Source organism: Apaloderma vittatum, unplaced genomic scaffold, assembly GCF_000703405.1.
Source record: "Apaloderma vittatum isolate BGI_N311 unplaced genomic scaffold, ASM70340v1 scaffold6114, whole genome shotgun sequence".
Taxonomy (NCBI): Eukaryota; Metazoa; Chordata; class Aves; order Trogoniformes; family Trogonidae; genus Apaloderma; species Apaloderma vittatum.
In genome coordinates, this window is record NW_009710865.1 from 38,572 (window position 1) to 62,313 (window position 23,742).

Consider the following 23,742-nt stretch of genomic DNA (forward strand, 5'->3'; position numbering starts at 1 on the left):
ATACAAACTATGAAAAAATAAAATAGGAAGGAAAAAGTAAAGATAAACTTGCATTAAAAAATGATCTTATCCTTGCTTAGATGTTTTGAATGATAAAGGTGATGCTTCTCATTTTTAAGAATGCACTTTATGAAGCTAAGATATCTTATATCCTCCTGGGTGCTGACTTTCCCTTGGTGGCAGAGAGAGGCTGCAGATGTTGGCAAGATTTATAAGATTCGAATAGGCCATGATGGGAAAGGCATTGGGGATGGCTGGTTCCTGGAGAGTGTCACACTGAAGCGGCTCTCCACGAAGATGAAGGAGTCTGATAAAAAGAAGAAAAAGAAGTCTGAAGAGGAGGAAGAAGAGGAGACCAAGGTGGAAGAAGTAATGGATGTCTATACATTTGTGGCACACCGCTGGCTGGCTAAAGATGAAGGAGATAAGGAGCTTGTGGTGGAGCTGATTCCTGATGAAGAATCTGCCCTGGAGGGTAAATATCAGAGGGAATGAGCATGTGTGTGGATAGAGCAGTTGCATGAAGGATAATATAATCACACTGCGGTGCTTTGCTGGACCATTGATGGCCCACAGCCATGCCACAGCCCCAGGCCTGCAGCATCAGTGGTTTGGTTGATCAGCTCTGGGGAGGAAGAGGACAGTGGTTAAACTGGGGTAGAGGATGGGAGAGGCAGCCTGAAATGAGAGTATCCCAAGGGTCTTGTGTAGGATTCTCCAACGCTCGTCTGGAGCACTTAGGTTACAAGTCCCACCCCTACAGCCACCAGTAGGACTGGAAGGTCAGCAAGCTGTGACTACGTGGTTAATAACAAGGGCTGGAGAAAGATGGAGCTGCTCATGTTTTAAGATGCAAACAAACTCTGGAAAAAGTCTTCCCTATAGCCATTTGTGCTGGTATTTTTGGGCTACACGCTTTCACAGTGTGCTGCAGACCTGATGAAATATGGCTGCTTCTGGGGTCCTCCTGATCTGCCTTTGCAATTTTTCCTTGCAGAGAATACGTACGAAGTCCACGTTCTCACTGGGAATGTGTGGGGGGCTGGGACAGATGCTAATGTCTTCCTGAGCATCTATGGCGTAGGAAGAGGAGACACGGGTGAGCGCCAGCTGAAAAGGTCGAATAATCTCAACAAGTTTGAAAAGGGCCAGGTAATGCTTGAACTCAACTCACCCAGGTGAGCAGAAGGCTGGCAAGGCTCTCTCAGTCGTCACGCTGGCCATTCGTTACAGTCTCTTCTCTGCAAGGCTTGGCTTCTTTCAGCTTAAAGCTCAGATGCGTTTTATTTCTTAAATATTTTATTTTAAGGAAAATGCCTGAAAACATTTTCCAGGGGAAATTCATTTGAATAATAAGCCGAACACCAATTCTATATCGGAGCCACCTTTTGCATCTGTTTCCTGTAAGGATTATGGTAATAATATTTCCTGCCAAGAATACTTGAAAACCACAAACTTTAAATCAGTACTGGAGAGCATTTGTGAGGCGGCTCAGGTATATCAGTATTTAGATTGCAAATGCGAGTCTAAATGTTCTACTCAATGAGTCAGGGAATAAAAGTAGTATTACATGTTGTGTTATAACTACATTAGAATCAAATCCAATTAAGCAACATCTCTTGTAGATTGAATATTTGCCATAAAAATGTTTATGGACAATTAACAATCTACTATTATAGCTAGGAATTGTTCAAGGAATAATTTTGAATGACAAAAAATTATGGAAAAAAAAAAGCCAAAAAAGATTCTAAGGTTGTGAAATAAGCTGTTAGCTGTGATTTATGAGCTTGGCACTGGTGAAACTGCAACCTGCACATGGTTCTTCATTCAGTGGGAAGAGCTCCAAGCTGCAAATATAGTGCTGTTTTCTCTTGGGAGTAGAAACCCAAAGTCTACCAGCGAATTAATCACATTAAGATATTTAGGGTATTATGGTAATGAGGACCATCCTGTCACACTAATACAGCTAATAAATGAACGTCTTGGTTGTAGTAAATGACAAAAAGAAGAAGATGTGTGATTTGAAATAAAGCACATGAAGGTGCACAAAGGAGTTTTCACGGAGCCAATACGTTTGTGTCCAGTTCCAGATTCAACCTGGAAAGAATGAGATTCAGGACAAATAAGTTAAACATAAATGAACTTGAAGTGGAGAAGAGGTAAAGAAAGGAGTGAAGGGTTGTGCAGCTCCATGTCTTTTACTATCTTGTAGGAGTCAAGCATGAGTCTTAGTGGGAGAGCTCAGAGCTCTGTCGTTATTTTAGTACATCCACCCCAAAAATACAAGGTGGACCCAGAAACACCTCTTTTTTTGATGGGAAAAAAGATTAACCTTGGACATTTACTGTCTGCCTTCCCTCCTTTCTGGGAAACACGGTCTTTTTGCCTCTTACCTCTTGTGCAGGTCGATGTGTTCACCATCAAAGCCATTGACCTGGGTGAGCTGAAGAAGCTGCGGATCCGCCACGATAACTCTGGTGCTAGCCCAAGCTGGTTCCTGGAGAGGGTAGAGATTGTTGACCTCAAGGAGAGCACCACGTGAGCAGCCTGTTGCACCCTTTTCATCCTGTTAGAAAATGGGACACATTCTCAGGAGCCTGCAGAACTGTGGGGAGGCAGAGGAGGTGCAGAAAGGCATCATGGTACCTCCTCACCAACTCACAGCCAACAGGCATCCTTTATGAGGCTTGTGAGAATTGTGTTGTTATACTGAGCTTGGTGCCACCCTGGCATACCTCTGTGTGGTGTTTAGCTGTCCCAGCAACTCTGCAGCTCAGGAACCAGCAGTGTTTGGAAGGAAACCTCATTCTTTCTCTTTCTCCTGAAGAGGTACCCTTGCAGAGCAAGCTATGCTCATGCGTTTTGTTTCTGGGCTTCACTCTGGAAGTCCCTGACCTCATATTTCGTTTGTGTTTTGCACCTACTACAAAGACCTGGACCCAAAACAAGTCATAATCCAAGCAAATTCCCTTGGTTTTCACAGACAGCTGGATGAGCAAAGCCTAAGCCAGTAGAAACCTGAAGTGCTCACTTGCTTTTGAACCAGAAGCTCACATGTTTAAGTCACACACTTGAAGTGGCATGTTCAGAAGTTGCACAGTACTCTGGTGGGTGGGAGTGCTCGTAAGGACCTCAGGATGGGTCCAGTCTGGATAAGCGTTAAATGCTTGGGAAACCAGAGTTTCCCTTGAGTTATTTAACTTTTTTTTTTTCCTGGGACTGAAAACTAAAAGGAATTAATCATATGGGGCTAACAGCTCAGAAACAGCATTTTCCACTAAGTACTCACTAACCTATTTATGGATTTAGAACCCACAAGCAATGCCAGAGATCAAGGATGGAAACAGATGTATTGTTCAGCTTTCAGTAATCTTGTTTTTTGTTTTGTTTTCTAAGTAGCCTCTGATCTGTGCTTGTTTATGTTATTAAAGCCTGTGAAGTCCTGTGTAAGTGCTGGGTACTGCTGTCATTCTTATAGGTATTATTTTCCATGCCAGCGGTGGTTAGCAGTTGAGGAAGATGACGGTCAGATTGTCAGGGAGCTGGTCCCAGTGGATGAAGCATTTGTAAAGAAAGATTCGGGAAATGATGGCCAGTCTCTTGCAACGCTGGGCCTGGAACAGAAAGGTTTATGTTAGCCTTGTATTTCTTCCAGTGTGGGGTTGAAAAGGAACCAAGTTATTAGCACTGCTAAGGGCATTAACGATTAGCATTCACTGGGTTGTGAGTAATTCTGCTCCACCGTGAAGTGTTCAGGTGTAAATGAAGTGCTAAGAAAGTGTCAGCCAATGAGGAGTGGACATTCCTCATTTTTAGGTGATTTAATCATCTTGCAGAGTTGGACCCAAAGTGAGAAAATTAGGAGGATGGGTAATATGCTCAGCCATAATCTCTCAACTGAAACACACATTCATTACTCATATCTAAGGCATAAATCCTGGTCATTCCACATCACGTGCTGGAATGGTTAAACATTTCAACATGAAACAGAAGAGAGCAAACATGACCAGAGAATGGGAAGGGACCTAAATCTGTCTCACTTTCCACCTTGCTGCTTGTGTCCGTTGTCCTCTGACATAACTGCTGTACCTTTTTATACATAATTTTGCACAGTAACTATAGAGCAATTACATACTCCTGGGCTTGATGCTGAGTGCCCAGTACTTCCATTGACTTCATTGCCAGTGAAAGTTCTTAAACTTCCCCCCTTGGATGCTTTTGAATACATTAATAATTTCTGCAAATTGTATAGCCAACAAATTTCCAAAAATTGGATATCTCTTTGGTTGAGGAAGACCTTCTGGCTGAGCAGCACCTTGGAAACGTGTCTGAATGTGGAAGTCTTGAGTAGGTTATTGCAGCAAAGTGAAGACTATATTAGACTTTTCCACATTTTTTGTGAGTTTGCTGCACTTGTTAGATGATGGTGTGATAGAAACCTCCCTAATGATGCTATTGTGAAGAGTATGTTCACGAATATGAACTGTGTATGTCAAAGCTCACATACCTTCTGGTATGTGTTATCTGCATGCATATTATTTGGTGTTAATAGAATAAAGGGGCGGATGTGGGGTTTTTAATGAAATAGTATAGGCAGAGACAGATTTTAGGAGCTTTAGAGATTCCTAGGAAGCGAATGAGAAGGCCTGAGCACATTTCTTATCTGTAGATGTGCAGACAATGTACTGAATGACTGAAGCAGTAGAAGACTCTGCAACCAGATAAACTAGCTCACCCCAGGAGCTACCATAGCATAAAAAAGGAATTAGAGATTACAAAACGGTTGCAATAGGTCAAAAAACCCAAACCCTAACGAATCACACATATGCAATGAAAAGTAAATACCTGCTCAGACTTCACGCTCTTAAATTAAGATATTTTATCTGACAGCTAAATCAACAACATACACTGTGAAAGTGAAAACTGGGGACAAGAAGAACGCTGGGACAGATGCCAATGTCTTCATCACTCTCTATGGAAGTAAAGACGATACAGGTATGACTTCACATGGTAGAACAGGATAACTCCTCACCACTGGATACCTGAAAAGACAGGTCATGGTTTCCTTTTGTTCCCTTGATACCCACTCCTCACCCCTTTTTAGTACAACTTCAAGCTCTTCCTGTCTCCAGGCACGTCATCGTTAACTGAGAGCACACCACCAGCTGCTGCAGATCACTGCAGAGCTTTGCAATGCTGATTTGCACCAGCTGCTGATCTAAAGGCTTTAATTTCAATTATAGAAACAGCACAGTTGACTGGGAGTACGTTTCTGAGTGGTGAATGCGGTGACTGATTTGCTTTCCTCAGCGATGAATCAGCACGCTCCTGAAACCCAGCTCTCCTCTGCCTCTTCGAGTGGCCCAGAAGTATTTAATCAGCTGAGGAGCAAATCCTCTTGGAAGCAGTCGAGCTGTTTGTGCAGAGACTCAGATGCCTGTCTGAGTGGCAGGAGCTGACGAGTAGAACCAGTTTCTTTAGCTGTGGACACAGCACAGCACCACCATCTCTCTGTGGCACTGCCAGTGGACCACTCAGGAAAGGAATTCTGTGTATTTTGGGTGTCGATGCCGATTTAGGTTTAAAGAGAGGGAGAAGGTTCAGACCTCGGGACAAAAAGCTGGTTTTTAGGTTTTAGCTGCTTCCCTCATTGCACTGTTGCCATTCCCAGAGGATTTGTTTCACATGGTGAACCCTGTCCTTTTGCATCGCCTCAACAGGGATAGTCAGTCTAAAGGCCTCAAAGATTAACAAGAACAAATTTGAGCGTGGGAAGGTAGATGAGTTTACAGTGGAGTCCGTGGACATTGGAGACCTGAAAAAAATCAAGATAGGCCATGACAATAAAGGTAAGACAATCCACTTTATAATATAGTATTTCTAGTGCATTTGTCACGATGCTGTACAGAATAATGTGCCCGAAGACCCCAAATGAAATTTACTGTTTGGTGACAGATCTCTGCTGCTGTCTGTTGCTGCTGCTCTCTGTTGCTGCTACTCTCTTTGCTGCTGATACCATTCCTGTGGCTGATTCAAATAAGAGCACAGTAGTGGCAACTTGCAGGTAGCTTTGCAACCCCTGTCTCTGCAACAGGCTCTTTAGAGAGTTTTCTCATACACAACAAGTTTTTCTTGTTGCACATGAGACCTATAGGCTTGTCTTGTTTCTTTTTCAATATTTTTGTTGTTTTGATCAAGAAGACTTGGCTGCTTTTTAGACATGGCCACGTCTCTACTACAAAGAAGGGAAGCAGTGGAAGGACACAAGCATTCCTTCCCTATGGGCCACTAAGGAGCATGTTTATTCATAACTCTCCTGCCTTATTACAAATACAAATTAACCCAAGTGATGGAGCAATTAGCACTTCCACGTGCACATCTTTAACCTGACTCATATAGAAATGTAAAGCACATAAGCTCAAACCTGGACAATCACTTGCGATGACCTTTATGGTATCTATTCTATTTTGCCACTGGCAAAAGAGAATGATTTATTTCTCAGAGTTCTGGAATGCAGTGACTCATTTGATGTTGTCTGTAAAGGCATTGTGGGTTATTTGTTGTTTATCTCTCCAACCACAGGTAATTCAACTGGCTGGTTTCTGGAATGGGTGGAGATTGATGCCCCATCACTGGGACAGTGCCTCAAGTTCCCATGTGGCCGTTGGCTGGATAAATCAGAGGATGATGGAGCCATTGAGAGAATTATCTTCCCTGCAGAATTGCAGACAAGAGAATATATACCATGTGAGCAGAATGCCATTTCCCCAGGTTACACCCACCATTAAACAACTCACTAGCTCATGCAGTTTTATAGGCTTGGCCTCTCGCTTGAATTGGATTTGAAAAATTTATAAATTCATCACATGCCAACCATTCCAATTACTGCAAGGTTCCTCTGGCTGCTCTAGACCAACGCTTCCTCTACTTGGCAACTCAGAGAGTCATTAGGAGCCATGTGGCTGTGTCTGATTGTCTTTTCTCTCTCTTGCCATGTCATCTCGAAGCCCTTAGCCCATTCCAAGCTGTCTTCCTTGTCTCCAGTTTCCCTTTGATCTTGCTCCATTATGATATTGCTTTTTCTCATGTCAAAGCAGGCACTTCAGTCTTGCTTCCAAGCCTTGGTTCCCCCAGTGCCTTTGGCATTGCACACCCTTCTTTTCCTGAAAGATCCTCTTCCAGAATTTCTTCAGCTTGGTGCTTTCCAATAGCATTGCACCAGTCTGCCTGTTTTAGTGCTGTCCAATTTTTCCTTACTCTTCATTTCACTCCCCTCTAAATTAATATTTGGGCTAAACTCAATGTCTTTTGGGATCTCCTTCAGAGCATTAAGCTTTCAATTTTCAAGTCTGCAGTGGCACCTCAAACTCTTCTATTCAGGCAGCTTCTTCTCCTGTCTCCAGATGACTGAGAATCAGACACCATGCATTTTTTGAAATAAATGACTCAAAACAGTATTTCCCTTATTTTGTAGCCCTCTCTTTTGCTTTCCACGCGTGCATCCTTGATTGTGTGCAGGGAACTTGCAGCCTTTGGACAGTAGTTGACATGTCCTTCCCCGATCTGCTTCATTTCAAGTTGTCAACAAGTAGTTTCTGGCCCACCTTCCAGGGACTATCGGAATCGCATTTTCTCTTTCTTAGGTTGAATGCCACAATGAAAAGGGACAAAGTGTGGAACCTGCGAGTTGATTTCCACCCTATGCCCTGCCAGATTCTTCCTAGGGCACTCCGAACAAGCGACAACCTGCTGTACCAAAGCTGTCTCTCACCTCATTGCATCCAGTATCATATGCGTCTATTATACCTCCCCTTCAGTTCCTTGCTTAGACATCTAAAGTTAGAGGTGCCCAATCTCTCTTCTTCTGCCTCAGTTTCCTTCTTCATAAGTAGCTGTGAGAATAGCCACACAGAAGACTATCAGCTGCTTTGGCTTCTTCTTTTTTACTATCAACATAATGGTTTGTGTTGAAGGTCTCCTTCACACAGGCCGACTTTTCAATATCTCCTTATACCCTGCAGTCTGTAAGCTAAAATCATCTTTCTTCTCTGAGGATTTTTTTTTGTGTCAACATCATCTCTTTATGTCTCTTCCATGCTATTTTTTATTTCTCATGTCTTCTTTCTTTACCTAAATGGTCTGGAGCAGAGGAATGGCTACTCTCTGGTCCCTTTATCACTTTTGTCAGTCAACTTAAAGACATAACAAACTTTATATTTGAAAAAATAAATTTGTAGATAGTTAATGCATTCATAGGAGTGAATATAACCAGAGACCTTGTGAATGCTTTTCATCAGGTTTTTCCATGTTATCCCAGTTGATGCGTGCTTTGACTAAATAGTTTATTAATATCTCAGTATATTACAGTGATGTAGGTATTTCTGGCATAGCATGCCTTTGAGTACATAGTTCACGTAAACCTGATTTTTATCAACAGTCCACATTCAGGCCTTTGAAAATAGTCAGGTCTCTCTGGCAAAAAAGTTGAGCCAGGCTCAGCATCAGGCTCTCTCACCATCTAAACCGTTCCCACTGCGCTATGTACTGCATTCCGGTTCCCTGACTACTGACCTGGGAGTTTCACTTTGCCAGAGGTAACTGAAAGGGTTTGATTTGTTTTATGATGACTCGTGCCAGAATTGTTTCACACCGAACAAACGATAAAAACATGTCAACGGCAGTCCAATTAAAATCATCCCTGTGGGGATACAACTTTAAAAGTGCCATGTAAATGAAACAGGCGTCTGACAGCTGAAAGTTGTGCTGCTAGTGACCTTGTTACAGTGCTGCTTTGCTGATTCAGTTATAAGCCGACGTTAATATTCAAGCAACACCAGTGAGTGGCACAGACTTCAGCAGAGATCATTTTAATTCAAAATGCATAGCATGTGATTTTTTTGGTCTCCAGGATTTTTTTCCACCCTCCTTACGTGCTGGAGAAACTATTCCAGTTTACTTGCAGAACAGCAGAGAAGATTTCAGTGGGCTGGGCAGAAAGAATATTAAGTACCTCCAGGCTGACTCTTTGTAGAAGGAGAACAACTTCATCTCTGCTCTCCTGAGAGCTGTATTTAGAAAGCCTAGGTTTTTAATGAATGATTAGTCTCCAGTACACATAATCAGAGTTACTCCAACAGTAACGGTGCCAGAAACCTTTTCTACCCTAACAGAGATGCTGAATCTGAAATTCAGTGCAAAGTGCTGCAGTGTAAATAACAAAGAATGCTGAAGTTGCTGCAGCATAGGAAGGTGCAGATGACAAGTCGCTGAGAAGACTGTAGTGAGGGATGGGAAGTGGTGGATGCTGGGTGGGTGGTCTATGGAAGAGGGTTGGCCAGGAGGAGGTCCTGAGTGTCAAAGGCTGTGCTTATGGGTAGTGATGTGGACTGCAGGGATTGGTGATCAGTGGTGCCCAAGCCTCACCTGGCATTTTTCATCTATAGATTTCAGAAAGAATTTAGGGACAGGATTCTGTTTGCCAAATGGCACACCTGAATTTACACATTGTCATGACACTAGAGTGTCTGAATTCCCATTATCATCAATAAATACCTGGTCATTCATGGAGGGTAGATTTGGAGAGTGATTTGGTTAACCCCAAGGAAGATGTCTGTATTGACTTTAGTGATTATGTAGAATCATAAACTGGTTTGGGTTGGAAGGGACCTTAAAGACCATCTCATTCCAACCCCCGGCCATGGGCAGCGACATCTCCCACCAGCCCAGGTTGCTCAAAACCCTGTTCAGCCTGGCCTTGGACACTGCCAGGGAGGGGGCTGCCACAGCTTCTCTGGGTAACTTCTTCCAGTGTCTCACCATCCTCATAGCGAAGAATTTCTTCCTAATATCTAATTTAAATCTACCCTCTTTCACTTTGAAATCATTATGCCTCATGCTGTCACTAGACTTCCTGATTAAAACGTCCCTCCCTGTCTTCCCTGTAGCCCCCTTTAAGCACTGGAAAACTGCTATAAGGCTTTCCTCAACATGCCTCAACATCTGAACACAAGTTTCTCACTCCGTGAGCTAAACAGCAAGTCACCTTGGAAACTGAGGTTATTCAGCAAATCTCTAGCAGAGCCAGGAACAGAGTGTCAGTCTTACTCCTGAGCAAGTCTGACTCCAGCAGGACTCGGGACTGGGAAGCTGTGAAGAACAAAATAAACAAAAGGAAACATCACATTTTGGGGTGATGGGGCATTCTGGAAAATCCTAGTGAACAGAATAAGGAAGTATTTAGGGACTTGATCCTCACTGTTCTGCATTCACAATTGATGTGGTAATAATGCAACCTGTTTGCCTCGGTGTTATGGAGAAGGTGGCACTAAGAAAAAACTGCACAAGAGTGGACAGCAGAGGGTGATTATTTTTTCCTTTTGGTTGATTTTTGTCACTTGTTTAGTAATGAAAATAATAGATTTTTTTATCGGTAGGGCTATACTGAATATTTATATACTGCCTCCGGCTGGCTTAACTCCATCCATCTGCCTAGTTGCTCAGAAACTTGTGAATTCATATTTTGCTTTAAGACTTGAGCTGTTGAAGTACATCCTGTTTCAGTGACTTTAGATGGCAGGCATAAACATAATGAGTGCTTTCTGGTGGTGTGATTAACCCCAGTCTCAGTAAATGAACATGCATTAGTGTCGGTTGGCCTTACAAGGTATGTGGGCTGGAACAGGCCGGACACAGGAACACCCACAAGCTGTGCCTGAAATGCAAAGAGCCAATGTATCCTCGTTCCTTGCATTTGTGGAGACTCTTTGTAGCAGTCCCCGGACAGGTCACTCTGGCAGCGACTGCAAAAGCAGCGCCACCAGCAGCAGCACCCGCCCCGGGAGCACCGGCCCCGGGAGATCTCCCCGTGCTCAGAAGCTTGTGGTGTTTTTTTCCCGCTGCTTGCTCACGTTCAGCCCGTTGCTCTGCCCGAGTTCCCAGGACCCACACGACAGCTTTGCTCTGTTCCCTCCCGCTGCAGGGCAGGGACATGAGAGGTGTCCCCGCATCTCTCCCAGGGTGCCGTTACCCAAGCGTGGGCGCACTGCTGGTCGAGCACTCGAGGCCTAGCAGCGATCGAGTGTGATGTGTTTATTTTCCTACACCTCAACCGCCAGTCACTTGTGCATACCTACATTCCTCACAAAACCATCCACTATAATCCCGCACAGGGTTAAAGGACATTCCTCTGGATTCTCAGAGTCACACCAGCTCGGTAACTAAATGACCCCAAGTGTATGATTCCTACCCTGTCCTCTTTGGGTTTTCTAATCCTGATTTTTGTTTCATTAACATTTTCTTAAGAGCGTTGACATGCTACTTACTAACTTCTGTTGGTTTCTTTACATTTTTTGCCATTTCCTAAATTAGTTGTTCCTTATGAGATCACAGTCTACACCAGCGATATCTTTGGAGCTGGCACAGACGCAGATGTCTTCATTGTTCTCTATGGAAGTGATGGGATCTGCACTCAGCAGAAATCCCTGTGCCTCAACAAGAGAGAGCAAAGGATGTATTTTGAAAGGAACTCAGTGAATCAGTTCATTGTTGAGGTAAGATCAAAGATGCTTGCTCTCATCTTAGGTTGCCTTAAGGGGATTAAGAAGAGAAAATGGAAAGAAGCAGGAACTTTTCCGTGTTCAGACAAAGTTACTCAGCTCTTTCTCTCAAAGAGTGTCGGTTCAAAACTCTGTTCTGCAACAGACATACTGTGTACCAGGTCAAATATTTTCTCACTGGCCTCCAGTTAGTAGCAACAAAAAGGTGATACCATGTGATGTTCTTGTGGCCTAATTCTGTGTTAAGCCTTGTAAAGGCTGTTGCAATTTTGTCATGCAGCTGTGATATACTAGTACCTGAATATGAAGTCCTGCCCTTCCAGGTAGGGTTGAGAGCCACGTTGGAAGGTCTGCATTTTCCATTTTCTAGGCTACACTTGATAAAGAGAGGGTATCAGTCTCGATGCATGCCAGATCTAATATGTGTACCTCTCCTCAGCATTCTTATTTGCTTGCTTATTTACTCTCTTGCGGTTTGCAATACTTTGGAAGGTAAGAGAAACCAAATGCTTGCAGCACCACTGAAACCAGTTGCTTTGTGTTCAAGGTGCCTTTGCATCTCTTCATGTTGCTCTTTTAGCCGATGATGTTGAAGAGATTGGTCCCAGGTCTCAGTACTTATGCAGAACTTCCTTAGGGGTGGGTGGTCTATTCATTTATCCTGACTTTATGGCAACCTCGGCATCATGCTCTCTTTCTCTGTGTCCTCCAACAGAAACCATTACTTTGCTGCAGACACTGATTTTTGAATACTCAAATCCTTGAAGGATTTTATCAAGTATTTCCCAAAGTGCTTTGCACAACTGGATGCAAATAGTAAACTAGTGCACATTGATGAGTGAGCTCATTTATGTCTACAGCATTCAGCAGTTCCTATTTGTAAGATATTCTTTGTGCTGAGAACTTGTGAGACACAAAAATAGGCTCAGTCCTGCTCTTACCTATCATTTTGGTATCGCTTCACACCCTTGCCCTCCCTTCCTGGCTGCGACTCCAACACTGACTTTGTAGAGGACCTCACAGCCTCTCTGTGTTTTGAGATTGATTTGATTTTCTAATTGAAAGCAAATCTTAACTAAACTTTTTAATGAGGTAAAATGCTTCCAGCCCACATTGTTGTTATGTGGCATGAATCATAATATAAACCCTTAGTGTGATTCCTTAAAAACAAAGAATAGGGCTTAATTTGGGGGAATTTCCACACAGTTTTGCATAACAGAGGTTGCACTAATCCATAGGCATAAATCTTAAACTGTTTCTTTATTCACAGAATAATTTATTTTAGGTTTGGTAGAATCTGAAACATCAGTGCTTTTCTGAGATGGAGTGAAAACACAATTGTTCTCCAGATTTATAATATCATATTAAACTGTCCCTGATCTTCATTCTCTCTTCACCAGTTCCTCTTGCTGCAGGAGTTGGGGATGAAGCAAAACATATTCTTCTTTCACCTGTTTGTGTGGAGATATAATTTGGAATTCAACAGACCTTAAAAACAATTTTGGGGTCTCAGGAAACATGAACTGAGATTTACTCATTTGTTTTAGTGTTTGTAACTGCCTCTACCATTTTGTATTTTGCAAAAGAGACAAAAAAGATGAGAGACTTGTCGCATCTATTCTCCCAAGTTAAGATTTGCTGGACATGCCAGCAGCAGGAAAATCGCTACTTCTTTAACTCATATGTTTACTAGTCAAGCATCACTTTATTGCTATGTATTGATTAAAAGCCTCACTGGAAGATGAGTGTTTGGACAGGACAAAAAAGGAGCAAATGAATTTTCCTAGTATATACTTGTGTGCATGCATGAGTTTTTGAAATTAATCTGGCTCATATAAAGCTTTTGCTATGAAGCTTATGCTGTCTGAAGTCAGGGCAGGGCTGGTAAAGTCAAACACAGTGTGTTCAGAGCCTGAATTCCTTGAATAAGCGCAGTCAGCCTCACTAAGCTGGGGAGTCTTCTACAATTACTAATTTCATTGCTTCAGCATGGGGCCATTCTCTCAGACAGGAAGAGAAGAGAGTAGTCTCCAGTGGTGCAAATTGAGATGTTCAGTTTGCTCTTGTTTCCAGGAAAAAAAGACTCCAAGTCCCTGTGGACAGTAAGAGAGCTCAGTGTGATTCCTCTTCCTGCAAAGGAGGTTTGTAGCCAGCTATCCTTGTTTTTTTAAAGGCCAACTGTACAAAAGCTTGCACTCCAATAACCAAATCCTATTACTTAGGAGAAAATATAGTTTTCCCTGCTTGAGCCTTTGGAAGAGTGGTGACCTAAGAGTAATGAACTAGTAACAACTTACTCAGGTAGCAAGATGAGGCATAAAAAACCAGCAGCTATTTCATAAGAAGTTGACTTGCTCAGAATGGCCTTGGCATTCTGAGGGAGAACAAGAGAGACATAATATTAAATGCCAGGCTGTTAATACTGTACTTTGACCTCAAAACTATCCTTCCAGGGTTATAAGAGTGCACATAATTGTATAAAAAAGGAAAGAGATATAAAAAGAACAATTTAAGATGCAGCAGCATTGCAATTTCTAAAGGATTACCTTCATTCCCACTTGTACAGGGAAGTCTGAGATGTAGGATTGCTGCTGTGCAACCACACTTAACTCATACAGTGAGCAATTTATGTCGAGCAAGGTTCTCTCCATTTTTGGAACAGAAGTTCAAGGAAACCCTAGCAAGTTAGGGCATAATTGATATTAATATTAATATTTCCTCCTCTGGAATTTTATACAGACTGGAAAAATAGGAACTAAGCTAAAGAAACTGTGTCTCAAAAGTTACTGTTATTCACACCATAATATTTCTTTTTTTTTTTTCTGTAGCTGGAGGACATTGGTGATATTATTGAAAAGATCCGCATAGGACACAGGGGTGGAGGACTGAACTCGGGATGGCATTTGGATCGTGTGGCTGTTCGGAGGCTGTTGCCAAATGGGAAGGTAGGCTGCAAATCCCAGCACACTGCAATATGTTTCCACTAACAGCCACTTCCATTCCCCAACGCGAATCTTCTGTAGACAAAACGTGATCAACAGTGAAAAACGTCTCCCTGAAGAACAATGTGCACTAATGAACTTGCTTGTGCTTGGGGACCTGGGGAAGATAAACATGTCTGACCATGTTTTATTCTTACAACGTTGATTATAAGACTACTTGCTTTTTTAGAATATACTGTTCTCATTGTACCTTTTCGCTAGGGTAGAGTTATTTCCTCCAGACAGCAGATGGGAACAAGGCAATAATGTTGCTCCTCAACCTTTTGGAAGTCTTCATTACTCTTTACCTTTTGTGTGAAGGAGCGATCTGCCTGCTGGTTTTCTGGAGGCAACGTTACCATGACTTGTTTTCTGGATTGAGAGGGGATATTCCTGAGTTTGTACCCATTGCTGTGCAAATATAGCTAAAGAATTACAGGACTGAGCAGATGTCCCTGTGCTGCACCACACCACTGTCAATGGGCATCCCAGAGTGCTCAAGGCTAACTTAGATAATAGTGAGTTTGGGTGGCATGAGAGGCCAATGTTTCATATTTTCATTGTAGTAGTGATTTGTTTTGAACAGTCAAAGGAAAGGAAGTGGGAAGTGTCCGCACCATTTTAAAATAAAAAGTATATTTACCAAACATGGAAAATAAATAATTTCTTCTATTCCCTAATTCTAGAATAATAAATGCAGGGAGCCAGTAAAATTAGGAGAAGCAAAATTCCTGTCACTGCAAGTCCCCGAGTCCCTCACATCAAAACCATCAAATTAGGTCCTAGGACAGGTTTAAGGCACTGCAGCCAGATTGGTTATCCTGATCTTGTCTGTCTAAGGAACTGTTCCTCATCCCTGCTTTTGGATGCTGGCTGCAGGAACAGGGATGAACCTGGCTGCAGGGAAATTCAGAAGAAAATCACCTCTTACAGACCAGTTCAGAACTGAAATACAAGTTATCTTTGGAAATACCTGGGCTCTCTCCTCTGTCTTGTCCCTTCTCCTCTCCTTCCAAAAGAATGTCAGCTTTCATCTGTGCCTCAATGCTCAGGTCTACCAACTCTTGAAGTGATTCTAATATCAAGTGTTAGTGTCAATACGGCTTACTCAGTTGTGGTGAATCTACTTCTCATCTCAGTTCCTCCTTCAAAATGTCCAGTATATGTTTTACTTTTTTCCCTCACAATCAACTCAGAGGTCTACTTTGACCCCTCAAACCTGTACAAGCTGCTTCACAAACCAATACCCCTTGATAGCTCCTCATGATCACCTTTCAGTTAATTATCAGACACTATATGTATCGACTAAGCCTTCTCGTGTAAGGCTTCGTTAAGATAATGAACAAGATGACACAGATGTGAGAGATATTGTCATGGGTTCTAGGCTAAGAATGACGAAGAAAGGGATGTACAAAGGTAAGGAAACCAAGGGGAAAAGGACTCCTGGGCTGCATCTTTCTACACCTACCATTAAATGAGCACTTTGGGAAGCTTCTAAGAGCTCCGTGTTGGGTGATCTTCCACGAGCCCAGAAAGGGTCTCAAGGCTCTGCGGCTCAGCAGTGTTGAAGGACAGACAGTGAGAAACCTGGGAGGGTGGAGGAAGGGAGGAAAACCACGAACAATTTTAAAATGGAGAGATTTACAATTCTGCTGATCTTTTGATTATGGCATGGAATAAAAAAAAAAAAGAAAGCAAAGCGCTGTGTGATGCCACTGATCAGCCGCAGGATATTATGACCTGCCACAGGATAGCAATATGCTGCCAGCGCTTCTAAAAGCTGTGCTACCTGATTAGACTGCTAAGGGGTGTCTAGATGTATCTCTAATGCTGCAAAAGAAAAATGAGGTCAGTAACTTTTCAGATTAAATTGAAAGCGCTTGGGTAGAAAATAGGGTTGTTGCATGCCAGTAAAGCTCTGTCTTGGCATGCCAATTATATCTGATAATTATATTTCATTTGTTACAACCTGGAGAAGGGCAAAGCACTGACTTTTAGCACACTACCATATCCTGCTTCTAGCTTGGGACCAGACGCTGGCTCTAACAAAACAAATTCCATTCGTAACTGCAAGAGGATTTTACCACAGGTAACAAAAAAAAGTGCTCTTTACGTCACTTAAATATTAGTGCAATCACTAACAGGGAAACTCCAATACAAACTGTGGCAATGTCACAGTGATTAGCAATAATGATACAATTAACTCTTGCAGTAACTGCACATTATGCCCTGCAAGTCCTCAGATATCCTTCTACCAAATAAATGGCGTTCATATCAATGACACGTAGAAGCAACATTATTAATGTTTAGGAGCAGTTAAGAGCTTCAGCAAGAGACTTGACTGAAGTGGGATCTCAACCAGGAAAAGAGACTTTCAGGACTGAATCATTGTTCTGGAAAGCCCTCTCTTCCGAGGCTGCAGGTGGGGAGATAAACACTGTTCATCGGCTCAGCATCCTGTGAGATAATGCGGGTTATGTGGTCAGACAACCAGCGCAGAAATGAGGAGGCAGAAGTAGTGTCATGGCTGGTCCTTAGGTGCTATGTTTTGCTTGTACAGCACAAATAACACTTGAAAATAAAGTATTTGACATCATCTGAAGTGCTGCCGGGTTTTTTTCACATCATTTTGCACAAGTCGTGCTCCAAATAACCTTCTGGAGTTTAAATGTTGCAAGCCCAGGGTTAAATCGCAGCAGTGTGGGGAGTGACGGAGAGGAGGAGAAATAATCTGCTATATTGAAAGTAGAAGATTTGATCTGTGTGGGTTCAAAGGATGACTCTGCTGCCAACACAAGACAATCACATGAGCCCCCTGGAGGGGTTCATCTCCTGCAGATTGATTTGTCCCTTCTTTTATTAGTATTATAGTATTTAAATAGTAAAAATATTGAAGAAAGAACTCTGTATAGGTTTCGTGAGTAATCATATGAGAGTAGTTAAGGTGGATGGTGTTCAGATATATGTTAAATGTGAAAGTGATGGTGCACAGAGCACTGGAAACAGCAGAAGGCTACTCTGCTGCTTAGGAGGGGAATTATGAAGTTGTCAGTAAGGAAAGAGCCCTTTTCCCCCTTCCTTTATTTAGTTATTAAAATATTGAAGCTAACTTCTTTTTTTTCTGTTCAGACCTGAGGGCTCTGCAACTTGCATGATGGCTGATGCCCTTCTCTTTAAGGAGACGTAGCCTGGGGTGCCCAGCACACAGAAAGCCGCTTGCATCTTCCCATCTTGGAGTCATTTCCAGAGTCTGTTCCTAATGAGTAGTCTGGGATTGATTTTTGTTTACCAAGTGGAAAACACGTGTTCTATTGTTTTTGTTTGTTTGATGTTAGAAATCATATTTGTTTCCACCGAAGTAAAGTCAAAACAAAAGATCGAAAATTAAATCACTATTTTTCTCCTCTTAACACATGTATGGGAATTGCCTGGTAACCAGCTTGAGTCACAGAATTATAGGGCAAAATCTTGAAGTATTGACTCAGAAGAGACAACAACACTGACTTCAGAGAGAATGCTGCCTGAATAAGGGTTGAAGAGGGACTGCAGAGCTTCAGTAAAACACGACTTCAGTGGAAATGGTGTAGTCTTGCTTAGGAATTTGCAACATCAGAAACTAGAAAGGGCAAAGATCTACTAGACCATACAGTCAGTCTTATGCAGTCATTGGGAATACTGTTATCTGCTGCATGCGCAGCGCTTTTTGTCAGAGTCCTCAGATGTCTTCTTTCTGGAGGAAATACATCTCTATATACTATTTTTGGTCTGCATCCAAATACACATGTATACGTACATGAGCCGAAAATCCTTGCCTGCATGTCAGAGTATTTTCAAAGGGGAAATGTTAACATGTTCACAGTGTTTTGAAGAGATTGTCTCTGTCATGTTTACTTCAGGGCTCAGAAACTGTCACATTTCCATGTGAAAGATGGCTTGCAAAATCTGAAGACGACGGTGAGATTATTAGAGAACTGGTACCATCTGATATTTTCACTGAAAAACTCATGAAGGACGGGACACTCAAGCAGACAGAGGAAGAAGTTGAAGACCCCTTAGAAGGTAATACACTCCTAGGAGTAGACAGAGACCCGTCCATCAGAGTTTTTAAACAAACCCTGTGCATGTTCAAGCAAGTGCAATACTGGTACAACTGTTCACATTTCTTTCCCTTCCTGTTTTCTGGCCTCTGTTATACCTGAAGCACTTCTGAGCAATAACACCTTTATTTTCCTACAGGGCATTTATAAACCTATCACAGACACCCTTTAACACAGACATAGTTCACATGTCTCTTCTGATGCTTAACAAAATTCTTCCAACTTGCCTTCCAGACTCTGCAAGCATTTTTACTTGTTTGCCCAACTTGACCTGTTCTCTGCACTCTGCCCCCTCCTTTCCTGACCCAAACTGTTTTTTCTACGGCTGGACACTTTCTAAAAATTTGGCTCTAGGCAGCCACCCTCACCTCATTGAATTGCTTCTAGGAAGGAAAGTCAAGTGTTCACATTCAATGTTTGGGCCTCCTGATAGCTGAAGCAACTCAACAAGAACTTAGTTTTTTTCCTAAGCTCACTGCTTCTTCGTATCCCCAGCTGTTCTCAGCTCATTTTCCTCTAGAAATTCCTTTTCCAAGCTCATGCTCCCTCTGCCCTTGAAAGAAGTCACGAACCTTCCTAAGTCATGAGCAGAGGAAATTTAATTCAGATGCCATCTTCATTCTTGATTCCTGCATCTGGCTCTAAGACGATTCAACAGAGAAAATCATTCTTCTCCCTGTTTCTTTTTCCTCAGACTTTGATTTGCATTTACAGTACATCATTGTCAGGGTGGAATTTATACAGGTTTTCAGTGTTTTCCATTGTGAAGGGAAGAGATGCCTTGCTGTAAGGAAGGCTGGAGCCTTTAGAAGAGGGAGGTGTCCTCTTTTTCCCCTCCTATGGATGCCAAGACAGTTTTAATGTAAATTAGTAAGTGGCATGACTGCTAGATGGCCTTTGAGGCATTTGCTTAAACTTACTAACTTGTGCTGATTTAGCTTGCACTAGTTACCATGTGTTAACCAACCTAGGTGACTCATTTTTTCATTTTAAAGGGAAAGCCTTAAAACAAATTTTACAGTCCGTGGAATAGGTTTATTGTATAACTGAAAGTTTCTTTTGGCTAGGAGCTAGGGTTAAGTTTGGGAACTTCTGCTTTAGATGTAAAATATCTGGGACAAGAATTATATCTCTATGAGCCCAAATACATCCTGGGTACTGACACAGTGTAAATTACAGCAACGGGGCATCAGCTTGTGTTATTCTGAGGATCATCTATTGTATAGTAAACTGCATTTCAGTCCTGAAGTTCTCTGGAACTGGCAAGAAAACCCCAGAGGGATGAATTGACTAATTAGACTCTATGCACTTCTTTCTTCATTGTTTATGTAGTAGTTGTCTCACAAACATGAAACTGTAATTCTGTAGAACCTAATGCAAAGAGGCAAACCAGAAAACCTGACATTGCACCTGGTAACTATTTGTTTTCGCTGTGTAATTGGGAAAATGGTAGCAAAATAAAAATAGGAGTATTTAACAGGTTTAGTAAAGCACATTACTGAAGGTTTGATGCGGTTTTATTGGATCATCATTGAACAAGCCAAAGAGGAAGGGTACTTAAACAAAACAGCTCCAACACCTCCTTAATTAAATACTATCTCAGCAAAAGGACCCAGAAATCTGTTCTCTCTCTGTTTGGGGAGTTTATAGAGATACATGCCATTAACTCTGGTAGCAATTGCATATCTGAATCCCTGGAGTTTATTTATGGAAGATAGAGTATTAAGAATTCACTAATCCTGAATCACTTGTTCTCAGGTGTGTGTCCCTTGAGTCTTGGTATGAAAAGGTGCCAAGTTCCATCACCTCTATCAATGTCACGTACAGTAATAACTGTAACGGTTCTTTCCATTTGCTGCTGAGAACTACGTGATCAAAGCAATACACAGGCATTGAATAGATGGAGAAAAGGAAAGTCAGAAAATTTCATCCCAGTGATTCCCCAGTCTTTGGATCATTTAGCATAAGCCAGGAAGGAAAAATCACATGGGATTTTTAGACCTTCAAGAACTGAGTGATGAGCAGAATCATTTTCTTAGGTGTGTTCAGTAGCTAAGAGAGACCTTAATAATTTATGTCTCCATTTCTTTCTGCAGTTCACACATACAAGATCAGTGTTTTCACTGGAGATATCTATGGTGCTGGGACAGACGCTAATGTTTTCCTAAATATCTATGGAGATCTGGGAGACACAGGAGAGAGAAAACTCAGCAAATCTGAAACGAACTTCAACAAGTTTGAAAGAGGGCAGGTATAAATGTAATGGGCCAATAACACTTTCTGTTTCACAGTGTTTAAGGAATCTGTGACTGTCTTTATAGACTGAGATCTCCTATAAGGAGTAGATTGATTTATTCATTCAATTCACCATGTTCATTACCTCTTAAAATGCTTTGTATGGATTGTCAGCCGGGTATTACAACTGACAGGTGCTGCAGCAAATGGGTAGATGATTCTGTGAAGTCACTGACAGACAAAATATGAGTTTAATTTGTATAAACTGGCTGGAATTGCTAGCTGCAGGTTTGAGAACACACAAAACTTGAGGTCCCTCATTCCAATAGCTTCTATGCAACTAATTTGTGTGTACATGTATGTATTGTAATTCATAGAATCATCGAATAGAATCATAGAATGCGTGGGGCTGAAAGGGACCTTTAAAGGTCACCTAGTCCAACCTCCCTGTAGTGAGCAGGGACATCTTTAACTAGATGAGGTTGCTCAGAGCCCCATCAAGCACAACCCTGAATAACTCCAGGGATGGAGCCTCCACCACCTCTCTGGGCAACTTGTGCCCGTGCCTCACCACCCTCATAGTAAAGAACCTCTTCTTAACATCTAATTTAAATCTGCCCTGCTCTAGTTTAAAACTATTGCCCCTCGTCCTGTTGCTACACACCCTTGTGAACAGCCCCTCCCCAGCTCCCCTGTAGCCCCTTCAGGCACTGGCAGGCTGCTGTAAGGTCTCCCCGGAGCCTTCTCTTCTCCAGGCTGAACAGCCCCAACTTTCTCAGCCTAAGCTTGTAGGAGAGGTGCTCCAGCCCTCTGATAATTTTTGTGGCCTCCTCTGGACCCATTCCAACAGATTCACGTCCTTCTTGTGTTGGGGGCTCCAGAGCTGGACATAGAACTCTAGATGAGGTCTCACCAGAGCAGAAGGGGAGAATCACCTCTCTTGACTTCCTGGCCATGTTGCTTTTGATGCAGCCCAGGATGCAACTGGCCTTCAGGCTGTAAGCACACACTGTTGGCCCATGACCGGCTTTTTGTCCACCAGTACCCCCAATTCACCATAGATGGGGCCTAAACTGTAGGTGTGTTTGACAAAATAACTCCAAAAGTGATAATCCATGGTCAGTGCGTGAATCATCTTCACAGAGATACCTACATACAATAATGGCAATTATTGTCTTACCTAAACTGCCCGTACAAATCTAACTGGACTGGAAAGGGAAATATATTTAGACTTCAAAATTGGGATGTAAAATTCCAGGAATTCAATATCCTAATTGGCTGAAGAGTGACATATTGTGCAGCTACCCTCTTAGCAGAAGTAAACTTCAAACCCCTTCCCTGCAGAAAAGTTTTAGAGTACAGAGATGCTGCTGTAGACTGCTGCAAAACTTTTAACTAAACACCTTCATGTGAGACAAAATTTAAACGCATATTATGCTCTGTAGACTCTATTTGCTTTTGTCCAGGAGATGATCTGTTAAGAGCTCATTTCACAGAAGCAACTGCTATTGAACACCTTGCAGGAGGATACGTTTACTCTCCAGGCTGTGGACCTTGGCATTTTGTACAAGATCAAGATTCGTCATGACAACAGCATGTTCAGTCCTGACTGGTTCCTGGAGAAAGTGGAGATCCTGGATGAGACCACGGAGGAGTCATTTGTTTTCCTGTGTGAGCGCTGGCTCTCTAAAAAGAAAGAGGACAAGAAGATAGAGCGTACACTTTATGAACAGGTATGGATGTGGCTCAAAGCCATGATCACAACCCACTGCTACTAAGAGAAAAAACCTGATTGAATGCTTGGCTGAAGTCCAGGACAGATTATTAGGGATTTTTGGCTTGTCCAAACTGAACTTGTGATTTTCAGCCAAGTGCTCAATGTATGGCCACTCTCAGCCCAGTACAAGTAGCTCTGCAATTTGCAATTTCGAAAGAAAAATCAAGGAGTCTAAGTGAAACTCTTCAGCCAAAAGTCAAAATATCTTGCTGGTCCACAGTACAGTATATTCTTCCCTGCTGCTCAGCTTGCTGTGCCCGCAAAGTAGGTTAATTATGGGTCCCATTATTCAAAGTCCTCAAGATAAAATACTGGGTCTATTGGCTTAGTCTTCACTGGACTGGATGGGTTTATCTCTTCAGCTCCTTTTTCCACCACTGCCAAACATAAAAAGTCCATCCTGTTTGCTACCTCTCAAAGCACCAAGGTTTTTCTTTTAGCGAAGTGCCCTTTTTACTTGAACATTCTCTATTGCCTTATCAGGCTAATACAGTTAATTGGAATGCAAGGTACATGCACCAATTATAATTAGCAAAAAAGATTAATAGACCTTTCTTGCTTCTGTACAGTAGGACATAATAAAGCAGCTTATTGTGAGCCCATTGTATTTAAGGAGTCCACTTTGCCAAATACAGTGACATTTTAATTGGAAGTTACCACTAAAATTACCATCAATGAAATTGGGCCAGACTCATCCTGAGTACAACCAAGAGAATGTAAGAAGAGGTACACCATGAATGAGTATTGCCATGTGCTCCTTCATTTAATGGCATCAGACAAGGTCATGAATGCATGTGGTCTCACTTACTCCATTGCTGATACTAATTCATAATGAGGAAAAACGAATCTTTTTTTTTTTAATTATGTGACTCTGTGGTAAGAGCCTCACACTTATTGGACAATGACACTAAACACATCTGCAGCAACTCTTCAGATCCAACAGACATTTCTTACCATTCAGCTTTGTGGTGCTCTCCCTCTTATACTCTTTTGTCTGTACCACGTACATTATTCTGACACCTCAGTGTGTGCCCCAATACGAAAATCTGGCACCAGCCCTTTTCACATAATCACGGAATGTTAGGAGTTAGTTAGAA

At 42.2% G+C, this 23,742-nt stretch overlaps 1 protein-coding gene across 1 annotated transcript in view; it reads left to right on the forward strand.

Annotated features, from left to right (window-relative positions):
* Positions 1 to 23,742, forward strand: part of LOC104272427 (lipoxygenase homology domain-containing protein 1-like) — a gene marked incomplete at both ends in the record, with an annotated part of 65,769 nt that overhangs the window by 30,703 nt on the left and 11,324 nt on the right. Inside the window, 12 exons of the mRNA XM_009867414.1 lie at positions 184 to 475; positions 998 to 1,152; positions 2,405 to 2,538; positions 3,479 to 3,627; positions 4,891 to 4,995; positions 5,721 to 5,849; positions 6,583 to 6,747; positions 11,368 to 11,549; positions 14,384 to 14,500; positions 18,433 to 18,595; positions 20,730 to 20,884; positions 22,392 to 22,601. Of these exons, the coding sequence (XP_009865716.1) occupies positions 184 to 475; positions 998 to 1,152; positions 2,405 to 2,538; positions 3,479 to 3,627; positions 4,891 to 4,995; positions 5,721 to 5,849; positions 6,583 to 6,747; positions 11,368 to 11,549; positions 14,384 to 14,500; positions 18,433 to 18,595; positions 20,730 to 20,884; positions 22,392 to 22,601 (1,956 nt within the window). The remainder of the gene's footprint in view (positions 1 to 183; positions 476 to 997; positions 1,153 to 2,404; positions 2,539 to 3,478; positions 3,628 to 4,890; positions 4,996 to 5,720; positions 5,850 to 6,582; positions 6,748 to 11,367; positions 11,550 to 14,383; positions 14,501 to 18,432; positions 18,596 to 20,729; positions 20,885 to 22,391; positions 22,602 to 23,742) is intronic.